Here is a 13,645-nt window from a genome sequence, read left to right as displayed (position 1 = left end):
ACTCTCTACCTCACCTATTCGCTACCATGTCATCGACCACTTCATCCTGCCCTTCTATGGCGTTTTACTTCTTCAAGTATTTCCCTAGAAATCGCCGACTCTCATCATTCGAGAAAGCGTTTTTCGACGAATACTCCCGGTTCATGGCTCAAATGATGATCGAGAAGCAAGAAGATTTCAAATACTGGAGATCAGTTGAGAGCTCTTCAGCATCTTCTCCTATCTGCACCTCTGATTCTGGATTCTCATCTTCGAGAACTTCTGGCGTGACAACTCCAGTCAATCTTGTGAAGAACCCTTTCTATGATCCGGAATACGTCAAGCAGCACCAGTCAACATCATCTGGATCTCCACTCTCCAAACCAGTGAAGCTCATTGCAAACCCATTCTACAATCCAGCATTGGTCAAGCAAATGATTTCTCAATAATAATAATACTAATTACTTTTTACTTTTTAACTGTGGTGCTCAACTTAATAATTTTTCATTTCCTGTTCATTTTTTGATCTCGTCAGATTCATTGTTTCCAATTACGGTGTATTTTTTGAAACTTGCTCAATAAAATGTCTAAATTATTCCCGTCTTTCAATCCTCGAATTCCCAAACATGTGTTCACCCTTTCTGTCAGAATCCTTTTCCATACAAAGACAAATAGAGAAAGAACCAGATGCCGTTAGTTCTTGCAATGTTCCGAGATCCAGCTTATGAAACATTCCCGTTGTGAAATTCAAACATTACAAAAGTATACTTTTCGAAACTTTGTATTTATAGAATGAATTCTATTTCTGCAATTTTGCATTTATTACTTCAACCAACTTCAGTTTCGTTATCTCTGAACACATTCTGACTCATTCCAAACTGCTTTTATAACTTAAAATTGCAACGAACACATTTTTCGTCACTCTCTTCATTTCCCCTAATTGTAACCCTTGTACTATGTTGTCTGATTCAGCTGATAACGAGCTCTTTCTCTCCTTCGGTGTTGACTATGCGTCTCGTTTTCTCTTATCTCTGTGTACTGCCTCCATTTACCTTAAAAACCCTCGTTTCTCTAGCTTTTGCTCCACCTACTTCTGCTTCTCTCCCATTTTTTGAAAACTGAGTTTGGCGCATTTTTTGTGGTGAAGAGTGGTTGCTAGGCTGCTTGGTTTTCTCTTCTGGCCCTCCCATTATTACCAAATGATTGTTTTAAAACTTTGAAATATTTTCCAACCAAATAACTAACCACCCGTACACAAAGTCTCTCTTTCAACCCCTCGATCTGGCTAACTGGTTTTTCGGATACAATATAATTGGAATGGACTGTTGTCCTCCTTTCTCTCATAACTTTTTGCCACAGAAACCAGCAGTGTCGGATTATGAAAACTATAGGTGTTTCTTCTTTTTCAATCTAATATTGTTATTTTTTTCAAAATAGACGAGTGATGATCGAGGTGACGGAAGAGGACGATATGTCGATGATGGTGGAGGTAGTGGAGAAAACGGAGGAAGCGGAGGTGGAAATGGTTGAGAAGAAACGGGGCGTGCTGTTGCTGGAAACGGGTTCATTGCATCGACGTTTGTTGATCTACGGAATTGTTAGGTGAGTATCTCTATGTCACTTTCACCTATTTTACCACCTGGTCCCCATTGCTTTTTGCATCCATTTTCACGCTTTTTGAGACATGTTCATTTTTCGATTTTATCTCCAAGTCTATCTTTTTTCTAGCTTTAAATAGTGAATGTGTTAAACTATTTGTTACAGATGTTGATGTATGTTTCAGACTATCTGATACTTTGCTAAGTTCGCTTCCAGATTCTCTCATCTTTTCTAATTCCAAACCACACTGTACTTCTTCCTTTTTCAAATTTATTTTGTGTCCTGTTAGAAATACACATAGTTAGAGAAGTACTTCATACTGTTATCAGAGTATTATGTTTGCACATTGATAAGAATACAAAACGAACTGTCAATCATACCATTTGGCTCCTTTCTTTTTTTTTGGGCTTCAACGTCATGGTTATGGCATGTTATAGTCATGTGAATAACCAAGAGCTTCAGGTTTTTGGAGAGAAAATGGGGTGGTTCTGGGACGTGAATGTGGTGAAAAAATTTGAACAGGGCAGCTCTTATTCTTTCCTGACTAATTCTATCTCGAGAATTCAGAAATTATGAAGTGCTGACAGAAGGTGTTATTGCTCCCTTTTCAGGTGTGTCCCAGTACAAGAGATTGAAAATTTGTTAGGAGGAGCCAATCTTTACTTGATTGGAGAAATGGAATTCTCGGGATCAATATTCAGCGAAATCTAGCTTCTCCAGAAAACTACCTAGTAAAACCAGGGTTCCCTCATCTTTGCTCCCTCACTTTCCCGCCATTCCTACTACTCCCGTCAAATCGTATCCTGTTTTTCCAACTCAAAAGAAGTAAAATGTACTAAAATTGAAGATATGATTAGAAGAGACTGACTAATTGGTCAAAAAGACATACACGCATCATATGTAATTTCCCTTTTCCCTCTCCCCTTATTCAGCTGACCTTCGCTTTCTTTCTTCTTTTTATTCTATCGTTTTTACAATGTATTGTTCTGATTCTTCTCTCTGAAATGAAATGAAAAAAGGTGGCAAAGAATAATAGCAAAAAGGGACGCCAACCCAACAATAGCCCTTCATTAAGCATCATTTCAGAATGCGTGACCTTGAGAGTGGGGAAACTAGTCATCCTTCTTCCACTCCGCCCTTTTCCTTCCAATTCTCTCCCCCATCCCATTATTTCCAAATTTACAGTATTCTCGCAGTATCGGGGGCGTGGCTTGTGTTGGCGACCACAGTTGACACTCTTTCAATTCTCATTGAAGGCGGCGGAATGCATCTCGACAACCTCGTTGGACACGTGGCTCCTGGTTATGAGAAGGTGGAGAAGATTTTCAGGTGAGTCTGAATATTTAAATGGTTTAGAAATCTCTAGGCTTTAAAGAATCGAATTCAACCAGGCCAATCTTTAAACTACGCTCTTTTCTATTGGAAATCTTTCTCTGAAATCTAATAAGTTTTCTTTCCCATCTTCCCCTTTTCCGCCATTTGCATAGCCACTTTTCCATCGACTGTCCAAGGTCGGTTGTATTGCTTTTACATACTATCTCTCTTTATTCCACACCCAATTATACTCAAACATTCTGCGTCTCCGTCCTTTTCTCTTTCTGAAAACGAAGAAAGTGAGAATAAAGAAAAGAAAAGCAAATGAAGAATAGTGAATACAGTGTAAACAACTTGTCATTCTCCCATTTTTTCCCTATTCATCCTTGGTTTGTTTTCAGACGAAACTTCGCCGACGGTTGGGAACGAGAAGGTGCTTCAATTACAGTATACCATAAGAATCGAGTGATTGTTGATCTTCAAGGAGGGTATGCTGACAAGGCATCTGGAAGAAAATGGACTCCTGATACCAGGACAGTGGTTTTCAGTACCACTAAAGCTGTTGGAGCAGTTTGTGTGGCGATTCTGGTGGATCGAGGATATATCAGTTATGATGATAAAATGAGCAAGATTTGGCCTGAATTTGCACAAAATGGGAAGGAAAACATCACCATAGATTGGCTGATGTCACATAGGGTAGGTCAATAAGCTCTTTAATTCAAACTATAATCCAAACAGGTTATTATCAATTAATATTATCAAAATTTTCCAGGCCGGCCTCGCTGCTCTCGACATGCCAATCACCATCGAAGACGCAAATGATTTTGATAAAATGAGTGAAGTAATTGCATCACAGAAACCAAACTGGGAACCTGGAACCAAATCTGGTTACCATGCAATCACTTATGGATGGATTGTTGATCAAATCGTTCGTCGAGCAGATCCAAAAGGTCGCTCAGTTGGACGTTTTTTCAAGGAAGAAGTCGCAGATGTGCATGGAATTGATTTCCATATTGGTCTTCCACCAAGTGAAGAACACACTGTTTCTCGTCTTTCGATGCCTTCAACACTCCATCTTTTCCGTGAAATTGTTCATGATCCACGTGTTTTGATAGTGTTGGCAGTTTTAAACTTGCGTACTCCAAACTCGATTGCTAAAAAAGTCACCGCGAACCCAACTTGGTTTAAATTGGAACAGGATGTGAACACATTCAACAACCCGACACTTCATGCGATGGAACAAGTTGCTGCTCTCGGAATCACAAAATCGAGAGATCTGGCAAGATTGTTTTCTTTGGTTCAGCAAGGGAAGCTTTTCTCGAAAGAACTTCTTTCGAAGTTCCGTGTTCCTCAAGTTGAAGGAATCGATGAAGTTGTGATGACTCCGTTACCCAAAGGACACGGATTTATGTATGAGAGGCATCCGATGAGCGGTGTATGTTTTGATGTGATCATTCTGAAATAAAAATGTTTCCTTGCAGAAAAAGTGGCTCGTCGGACATCCTGGCTACGGTGGAAGCACTATAATGATGGATTTGGATGACGAAATAACCATTGCTTACGTTTCAAACGGATTGAAGACTGGAATGGGAGAGCTTACGAGAACCTACAGGCACCTCCGAGATGCTGTATTTGAGTGTCTTGAGAAGCAGAAAAGCGGGAAAAGTGTCATCATCGAGGATGCGATTCAAGCTGTTGCTGCTTGAATAACTTTTGTTTTAGAATTTTTGTACATAACGCCATAATTCGGGACGGGTTATCTTTCCCCCAGCGAACAACTTTTTTGCATAAAACATTATTTTTGTTCATCTGAGACTGTATTGAAAAGAAAAAGTTGAATAATACCGGGAAACGAAAAAAAATGAACAGATAAAGTTAAAACACATCCGGATGCAAGAAAGACTTCTTGAAGTCGATGAATCTGTTTGAAAATCTATAGTTGGATTCGTCGAGCTCAAGAAGTGTACCAGGGCAGAGATGGGAAAGGTGATAATAAATTAAAACTGTGAATAAATACACAAGAAGTATTCAATCTTCCATATCGTCCTCGTCGAGTTTGGCGGTTGCCCACTCTTCAGCAGCGGCAACAACCTCTGAAGGCACTTCTTCGTACTTTCCATCTGTGTGCTCTCCAACCCATCCCATTTCGATTTGAACGTTCTTGTCCTTGTTCTCATCACGGACAGCCATGATGATTCGAGCGGCTTCTTTCACCAACTGCTGTACATCAAGCTCATCGATTTTGAGCTTTTCGATTTCAGCCTTAGCGGCTTGACGATGCTTTCCAACAGCCCAAGCCTTGTATTCGTAGTTGAGACCGGAGGGCTCGACAAGGAATAAGCGACCACCCGTTTGTTTGTTCCAGGAGATGAAATAAGCCCCTGCTCCGAATGGACGACTGATACCAAGAGTATGGATATGAATGTATTCAGCAACAGCGTTAGCAATGTTTTGCACTGGCATTGGCTCACGGTAATCCTTGAGCCACTTCATAGCTTCTCCATAGGCGTAGTTCTTCAATGAAAATCCATCTGGGTAATTCCCGGAGACTCCGACACCAACGTTATCGTTGACATTGAACATTCTTGGGTTGGCATTCTGAAAAAAGCAACTCTTAGAACGGAAGCCTTTAAAGAAATTACATACGTCAGTGTAAAGCTTTGAGGATATCACTTTGTCAGCAACCATCACAATTCCGTTCTTTCCTCGAATCGCGATCATTGTTCCCGCATTGTCAACAGCTTTTTGAGCATACTCGACTGAAAGGAAAATATTGTTTCTCATTTTGAATGAATGCCCGACAAACCTTGGAAAATTCTTCCGTCTGGAGAGAATGTCGAGGCAGCGAGATCGTAGCCGGTACCAATGGAACTCATCTGAAAATACTTCACTATATTTACGAGATTAACTGCTTGAAGTTCTATTTCAACTGACAAAAAATTAGAAATAGAAATAGTCAACTGACAACGAAAATAATGAAGGAAATGAAACTTTGAGAGGAAAAATTCAAATGATGATTTCTTTGTGTCGATTTACGGGGGAGAGACGACGGCTGACGGGTCTCGCAGCGACGACGAGGAGAGAGTGTAAGAGGTCGTGGAGAAGTTAGACACGCCTGTGCGCCTTTAATTTATCTTTTTCTTTTTTTTGCATTTTTTCGCAATTTTGTTTGATTGTAATTTTGCTCCCGCTAAAACCTTTCGGTAACTACTTATTAAAAAGCTAAATCTTTCATTGGCAACAAGAGTTTTCATTTTCAGAGGTAAACCGGGTAAAAAATGGGGAAAATCGACGACAAGAAGAAAAAATTCAAGGGAAAGAAGAAGGTGAAGAATGTGTTGGAGAAAAAGGCCAAAGGATTGAAGCTCAACAAGATCGACAGAAAGAGAATTGTAAAGGTGTGTAGTTTTTGCGCTTCTGGTAAAGAAATTCATCTTGTTATCATTGTTTAGATCGAAGAAAAGGCTGCGCTGAAAAGCCAAGTCAACAAAGCTGTCAAAGAAGCATTGGAGAAGCAAGTAAAGAACTCTTCGACATCAATTTTTGATAACGACGGAACTCGTGATTCGTTATGCTCGGAATCCTCGTTCGGAAGTCAACCAGCTCCAAAAAAGAAGTCCAAGAAGGTGTTGTTCTCTGGAGAACTAGAGCACGTTAAAGTTTTCGACAAACGTGTACATGATCTTCAAATTGAGCCATCAAAAGCTTCTCCCGGCAGAGGAATCCTCAGATCTCCACTGGACAAGAAAGTCAAGGTTTGTAAATGATTTTTGCGTTCGATTTCAAAACGTTTTTTTTTCTAGAAGCTGCCAAAGACGGTAAAAGTTGTTGATGAAGAGGAATCAGTTGCCCCACCAAAGAAGAAACTCAAGGTCAGCACCAAAAAGGCAGTTGTTGCTGAACCAGCTGAGGAAGATAACTTGGAGTCGGTAGACGAGCAAACTGGTGCAGATGAATCTCTCGTCGATGTTCCAAAACTGAAGAGAAAGAGAACGCCAATTCAAGTCACAAAATCAGTAAAAGAGCAACTTTTGAATATGCCAAGAAAGGAGAGAAAACAATTCCTCAGAGAACTAAAGCTGAAACGAAAGCCTGAAGGGGAACGTGCTCAGAAGTGCAAAGTTCTCTGGGAAAAGATCAGAATGGGAAAAACACCGAAATCTGAGAAAGATGAAGCTATTCACGAGCTTTATGGACTTGTTAAAGGACACGCTTCCAAGTTGATTTATGCTCACGACACAAGCAGAGTTATTGAGTGTCTTGTTGCCACTGAACGTGAAGGAATTATCAACAATTGTGAGTGAAGTTTGAAAAGAAAAGTATTCTAATTATTTACGTTCTTCAGTGTTCAATGAACTCACACCAGAAATTGTGAGAATGTCGAAGAATGTTTACTCCAAATTCTTTGTCAAGAAAATGTTGAAAAATGGCACCAAAGAACAACGTGATCTTATCATCAACGCATTCCGTGGTCATGCTCCAACTTTTCTCAGAATCAAGCACGCCGCCGAGGTTCTTGAGTACGCTTACAACGACTTCGCCAACGCTCACCAACGTTATAACATCATCACTGAATTCTACGGAAAAGAGTTCATTCTCTTCAGAGTAAGAGTTGTTCCATCTTCACATTTATTTACTTTGAACTTTTCAGGAGGAAAACATCCGATCATTGACAGAGATCCTTGCCGAAAAACCTGAGAAAAAGACTGTTATCCTGAAGCATTTAGACGAGATCATTGGAGCAGTCAACGAGAAAGAAACTCTTCGACTCTCCATTCTCCACAAACTTATGCTCGACTTTTTCGAGAATTGTGACGAAGAGAAGAAAGTAAATCTTCTTGATTCACTGAAAGACAAGATCCCCGAGTTCATCCATACCCCAGACGGTGCCAGACTTGCTATCAAATTAATCTGGTTCGCTCCAGTGAAAGAGAGAAAGCTGATTGTCAAGAATTTCAAAGATTTGTCCGTTAAAGCAGCAATGGAACACTATGGTCATCGTGTTCTTCAAGCTCTCTTCGACACTGTCGACGATACAGTTTTGTTGAACAAAGTTATTGTGTCAGAGTTGGCAAATGAGATGAAAAAGTTGATCGAAGACGATTGGGGAGAGAAGGTTATCCACTATTTGGTGCATCCAAGAGACGCCAGAGGAATTGACAGAAGAGAAATTGCATTCCTCGCCGAAGGAGATAGTAATCCACACTCGAAGAAGACACAGGCAGACAGATACGGACAACTGTATGCTGCAATTACCGAGAACTTGTATCCATATTTGGCTGCTAACTTCGAGGAACTTGTCTTCGAAGCTAACAAACATAAGTTTGTTGCTGCTTGTCTCGAGACAACATGTAAGTTCAAAAAAATTATATCAGGTTTACTTCTTTTTTTTCAGCTAGCTACGATCTTTTCGACCGACAAGTTCCATCAGAAGCGCGCAAAAGCTGCAACGAAGCTATTGTTGAGCTTGCCAAAAAGGACTTCGTGCCAATGGACCAAGAAGGTTTCCACATTATCGAACATCCATCTGGAAACTTTGTACTTTCGGCTATTATGCGATGTGATTCGGCTCTACCAGAAGATGAACGATTGTCGGTTGCTCTTGCAGAAGGACTCACAAAACAACAGATCGGTTCATGGGTTACATGTAACAGAGGATGTCATATTCTTCTGAAAATGCTTCAAGTTGGAGGACCTAAAGTAGTCGAGAAGCTGAAGGCGTCAATCAACCGAAAACATTTGGATGGATACACCTCGAAAGGAGCCAACCACCTGAAGGCTCAACTTGATGGAAAGGTCACGAAGTAATCTCATCGATACACGGTAGTTTCCTTGTTTTTAATGGTATCCTCTCCCCTATTCATTGTTCAGCATTACCCGTTTTTTGTTCTCGTTGTTGTTTTGTTACCTTTTGTTTTATTTTTGTGTTGAACTTTTTAAAATGCCACCTTACGATAAAAACATAATATAACATTTTTTATTACAAAATTCTAATTAAACCAGCCAAATTTTGAATGCAATGGGAACATTACAAAGTAGGAAAGATCATCTTTTGAACCGTACAATTAATTTACAAGAGAAAACGGGTGCATCATATTCACATGATCATTTATCCATCGAGAAATCGACCATCTTCTCGACGTCTGTCTCTGGATCATTTATATACACGATACGTACTCTTGGATCCTTATCTCCAATATCTACAAGTTTGGCAAGAAATGTTGAAACAGCTTGGAAGTTGAATGGAGTCAATCCGACGACGATATTTTCATACGCGGGGGCATTCTCAAGAAGTTCGAGTGCACTGCATTGTCTGTCGTGATCTCCATTGAACGGATCAACAACAATTATTAAACCTGAAATTGAATACTGATTACATAGCTCTTTTAAATGCAATGAACTCACTCAACCCTTCTGAACAGACTTTTATGTCTTCAGTTTGTTCGATGATTCGAAAGAAATGATTTTTGTAGCGACGGACGTTACTGAAATTTAGAAATTGCTATATGATCGAAATAGTTTTTAAACCAACTTTTTACTAGAGACGAGAACACTTTTTTGATCAAGAAAGTTCATTGTCGCATTCGAATTGTCTGGAAATTGAAAGATGAATTAAATATGAGATGGCACATCTATACCTCGAATTTCCAATCGATACGCCGGTTTCACTTCAATTCTCAGAGGGTTCGAGGAAGGTACATGGACTATGCAATTAGCACAAGACGCTAATGCTTCTGAAATCATATTCGGGGTATCTCAGAAAGAAGCAAGAAAAACTCACTTGGATGCTTAACAGATGCTTTTTCGATTCTCTCAATTGTCATATCAACTTCCCATCTCAACTCGACTAGTTTACTGTTTGGCATCGCCATCAACCTCTCTAAACCAGCTTTATTTTTCCGAATCCAGTCGACATCGGCTTTCTGATTTGCAATTCTTTGATGTAGTCGATCGATTCTCTCCTCGATGGCCACTTTCATTTTTGATGCAATCAATTCGTCTGTCTCCGGTGCGAAATATCGGAATCTTTTCAGTTCTAGCATTTTATCACGATAAGGAGACCCGAGGAATGAGTATGTAGTGATTGCGCTGAAAAATTCGAATTTTTGAATATATTTTGTTTCAAAAATCCACTTACTCTTGAAGTTTCTCAATATTCTTCAGAATTAGAACTTCCTTTCCCTCTGCCACTTTCATCGATTGTAAAATTTTTTGCCGCATTTCAGCGACTTCTGATTGGAGTGGGACATATCCATGATTGAAGTGATAGTTATTCTTTTCGCGGAAACATACGTGACACATCAAGCGTGTCTGAAGCTTTTTGCATGATTCCACTTTGCACACGAACGCAGCTTTCTCTCCAATGTGAAACTGACAATCGGGTGATTCAATTGGTTTATCGAACATCATTGTTTTTTCGTGATGAGCAAGAATTGTCAAAGAATGAACCCAATCCCAGCATCTGAAAATTGTGAGGTTAGTTTCTAAAATTTGAAAATGAATCTTTGTCTTATTTTGAGATAAAAAGCATTGCAAACTGTCAATTGGCTTCGTTGGCGATGATCACCAACAACTGAATGTGAGAAAAAGCGAAAACTTTTTATTTTGAGAGAAAGGATTATAGAGCTTTTTCTTTTACTTGAAAAAGACAAATGTATTCTTCTTTCGTTACAAAAAGTAGCTGTGAATTTGGAATTTTTTAAATGAAAACTGGCTTTTAAGGAAAATACTGAGAATGTTGAGAAGAACAAATACAAAACACTCAGTTTTACTTACTCATCACACAAGTCGGCATCACAACTTTTACAGTAATTCGCCGCTCGATGCGCTGGATTCTCGTCACAAGTTCCATCGTTTCGTCTCGTTTTCTTATCTCGTTTCGTCGACATTATCTGCCATTTTCGAAACTTTTCCTCTTCTTTCATTTGTAGTATTGTGAAGTTTTTCTTGAGTTTTTTGGCATCTCCTTCTGGAACTATCGTCGAAATTCTGTCAAACGGGCATACGACGTTTTTGCCACCACTGCAAATTTTCGTGATGCATTCTGTGCACAGAGTGTGCCCGCATTCTGAAAATCGGGTGAAGATGCTGAAGATTCTGAAATGGAAAAAATACCTGTCAAAATTCGTGGAATCAAATCGTTTTCTTCGTTGAATTCTCGTTCACAAATCTGACAGAGCGCCGTACCCGCCCTCAGAGCATCCATCTCGACACCTGAATAATGGAAGAATATTTATAACGATTGTTTATGAAAAAAATAGAATAAGCGAAGGTAAATCAAACAATCAATAGACCGGAAATAAAGTTCAATAGTTCGATTTGTTGTGTTGAAAGGAAAGGTTCGATTATAGATAGAAAGGATATGCTGACTGAACATAAGTATAGAAAAAAACGAACAAAAAAGACATATCTTCGAGTGAATAGAAAAGTTCCGCCCAGTTCGCAAGATTTATGTCTTTTATCAATGAATGGATTGAATGTTCAGTCTTTTGAACAGACTTATCTTTATCATCGCATCACGAAAAAACTGTTCGTTGATGTATCGTCGCATTTTAAATTAACTACGAAAGCTCGACCGACATTTTTTTGAAGATGTGAAAGAGACACTTTGTGTTGATTTTTAAATTGAAATTAAAGTGTTATTTTGCATCGTTGAACATAATCGACAGCTGTTCGCAGCCAGCTAATCTGATATTTCATTACGAAGTTGGACCGAAAATTGAGGAAAAAACCAAGCGGAGAGAGATAGAAAAGTGGTCTGATATCGATGAGTGAGGGGCCAAAGTACTAAACTTTTCGTTTTATCAACAAATTTTGTAGAACGTGTCAAAAAGCACGAGTTAGGACGTTCAGAGTGTAGAAGTAGTTCGATAACGGAACAAACTAAAATTAGCTGTACACAGCTGTGCACAGTATGAAACAATTTCCTAAATGAGTGGTGCCACTTCATTCAGGCAAGAATCGATAAATATAGTTTGAAAATCCCAGAAAAAATGTGAAATAGAATAAAAATGATCGATAAATCTATCAGAGCAGAAGAATGTAGAAAAAAAGTGGGAGAAGGCGAAAAAAGAACGAATGCGAAATGAGGAGGACACACATTCGTGGCAAATACACTCACTCGCTCACAGAAGAAAAAAAGAAGAGAAGAGAGGCTCAATTTGATTGAGAAAAAATGAAGAGAAATAGTTGGAGAGAGAACGAAAAAAAAAATGAAAAAAACGCAATGGAGGGTTGAGAAGAGAAAGTGACAGAAATGGGAAAAGAAGATAGGAAAACAATGAGGAAGAGCGAGAGACGAGAAATAGTGTGGTGGAAAGTGAGAGAGACGAGGATTTGGGGAAATTAATAGGATGATAAATGGATTATATATTTCATTCGAAATGCACAAGTCTTTTGAGTTTATGGGCCTATTCTTGGGCAGCGAAAAACGTTTTTCGCTGGTTTTTTTCCGATTCACGGAACCAGAAAATCAGCGAAAAACTCTTCGCGCGCAGGCATTTTTTGCTGGAGTTTTCTCTTCCATATTTGGTATGTTAGGCCATTCACTTCGGGACCATTTTGTTTAAATCAGTGATCCTTTAATTGTCGATTTACGCTTCACTGAAAGTTAAAGGATCACTGATTTAAACAAAATGGTCCCGAAGTGAATGGCCTAACATACCAAATATGGAAGAGAAAACTCCAGCAAAAAATGCCTGCGCGCGAAGAGTTTTTCGCTGATTTTCTGGTTCCGTGAATCGGAAAAAAACCAGCGAAAAACGTTTTTCGCTGCCCAAGAATAGGCCCATTAGACAAGAAATTGATGAGAAATTGAATCAATCTGTTCTCCCACGAGAAAACTCAATCGATTCTTCTAATTCGCAAGAGCTGTGTTGCCTGTTTAGCCCTAATGGACGAGAATCAATATACGTACATGAGAAAAAACAACTCAACAAAACCAATAATTTATTCTGCATAACCAAATGAATTCTTTCCACTCATCCATCCTCTTCAATTGCTCGAACCCAATCATTAAATTCTTCGGACGTCGGGCCAAGCTCTGCAGTTGACACGTCTCCATTTGACGATGATTCGGATAGACCGATTCCTTCGAAAACTTCAAAATAGGGAACTCCCAGATAGACACGTGGATCGAAGTAGATGGGCTCGAGTGGTTGTTGAAGGCGTGTCATGCATTCCAGTGAATCGACAATTGCCACTTTTTTCTCATCACACACCATTTCAAATCCAGTGATTTTATTGTTGTTCCTCCAGACTTGAAGTGGAGAAGAGGGACGGTAGAAGGGATCTTCCAGGGGTTCATCTGAAATGTTTGTAGACCTAGATTCGTAACCCTGATACCTTTATCTACTTACTTATGTCATGAGACTCTTCTTTTTCACTAATCTCTGAGGCTGTGCTAAACGAGATTCTTGTATTCAATGATGGATCTGCGTGGGCATTCAGACTATCAGCAACTGTTTCTGCTGTGACTGCTGTATTCACGGAGTCACAACTCAATGATTCCTCTATCGCTGTTATTACTGAAAATTTTATTTTCTTAGAAGTTCTCAGGTCCAGTACTGGACTGACAATCATTGAAAATATCCGCTTCGTTTTTGGTATCAACTCGTCTCTGGTTATTTATCGCATCATCCAAATTAATCTCAGAACTGGTTTCCATAATTTCAGCGAAATCTGGAATCAGTCCTGGTTTCATAAGTAGTTGGAGAGGAGTCACCTTTGACGACATCATTTTGAGAACACTCCA

The 13,645-nt window shown here is 39.4% G+C and overlaps 6 protein-coding genes across 6 annotated transcripts; 3 read left to right on the top strand and 3 right to left on the bottom strand.

Annotated features, from left to right (window-relative positions):
• Positions 1–26: 26 nt before the first annotated feature.
• GCK72_005162 (uncharacterized protein) lies at positions 27–428 on the top strand (the record flags this gene model as incomplete). Its single annotated transcript, XM_003117153.2, has 1 exon — positions 27–428. One exon carries the CDS (start codon positions 27–29, stop codon positions 426–428), a length of 402 nt encoding a protein of 133 aa, XP_003117201.2.
• Positions 429–1,423: 995 nt separating this feature from the next.
• Positions 1,424–4,598, top strand: GCK72_005161 (uncharacterized protein; the record flags this gene model as incomplete). Its single annotated transcript, XM_053725061.1, has 5 exons — positions 1,424–1,581; positions 2,764–2,907; positions 3,294–3,588; positions 3,665–4,327; positions 4,374–4,598. The coding sequence occupies 5 exons, from the start codon at positions 1,424–1,426 to the stop codon at positions 4,596–4,598; spliced, it is 1,485 nt and encodes a 494-aa protein (XP_053589255.1).
• Positions 4,599–4,920: 322 nt separating this feature from the next.
• On the bottom strand, positions 4,921–5,768 carry GCK72_005160 (uncharacterized protein; the record flags this gene model as incomplete). Its single annotated transcript, XM_003117389.2, has 3 exons — positions 4,921–5,490; positions 5,539–5,651; positions 5,699–5,768. 3 exons carry the CDS (start codon positions 5,766–5,768, stop codon positions 4,921–4,923), a joined length of 753 nt encoding a protein of 250 aa, XP_003117437.2.
• Positions 5,769–6,170: 402 nt separating this feature from the next.
• GCK72_005159 (uncharacterized protein) lies at positions 6,171–8,700 on the top strand (the record flags this gene model as incomplete). Its single annotated transcript, XM_003117172.2, has 6 exons — positions 6,171–6,290; positions 6,345–6,647; positions 6,696–7,188; positions 7,238–7,497; positions 7,544–8,243; positions 8,288–8,700. The coding sequence occupies 6 exons, from the start codon at positions 6,171–6,173 to the stop codon at positions 8,698–8,700; spliced, it is 2,289 nt and encodes a 762-aa protein (XP_003117220.2).
• Positions 8,701–8,997: 297 nt separating this feature from the next.
• On the bottom strand, positions 8,998–11,098 carry GCK72_005158 (uncharacterized protein; the record flags this gene model as incomplete). The annotated part of the gene is made up of 8 exons (XM_003116709.2): positions 8,998–9,248; positions 9,298–9,377; positions 9,425–9,485; positions 9,531–9,626; positions 9,674–9,981; positions 10,031–10,354; positions 10,669–10,960; positions 11,008–11,098. 8 exons carry the CDS (start codon positions 11,096–11,098, stop codon positions 8,998–9,000), a joined length of 1,503 nt encoding a protein of 500 aa, XP_003116757.2.
• A 1,774-nt stretch (positions 11,099–12,872) lies between these two features.
• GCK72_005157 (uncharacterized protein) lies at positions 12,873–13,630 on the bottom strand (the record flags this gene model as incomplete). The annotated part of the gene is made up of 3 exons (XM_003117188.2): positions 12,873–13,198; positions 13,251–13,418; positions 13,468–13,630. The coding sequence occupies 3 exons, from the start codon at positions 13,628–13,630 to the stop codon at positions 12,873–12,875; spliced, it is 657 nt and encodes a 218-aa protein (XP_003117236.2).
• Positions 13,631–13,645: the final 15 nt, after the last annotated feature.

Source organism: Caenorhabditis remanei, chromosome II (assembly GCF_010183535.1).
Source record: "Caenorhabditis remanei strain PX506 chromosome II, whole genome shotgun sequence".
NCBI lineage: Eukaryota > Metazoa > Nematoda > Chromadorea > Rhabditida > Rhabditidae > Caenorhabditis > Caenorhabditis remanei.
This window is presented reverse-complemented; position numbering and strand designations above follow the sequence as displayed.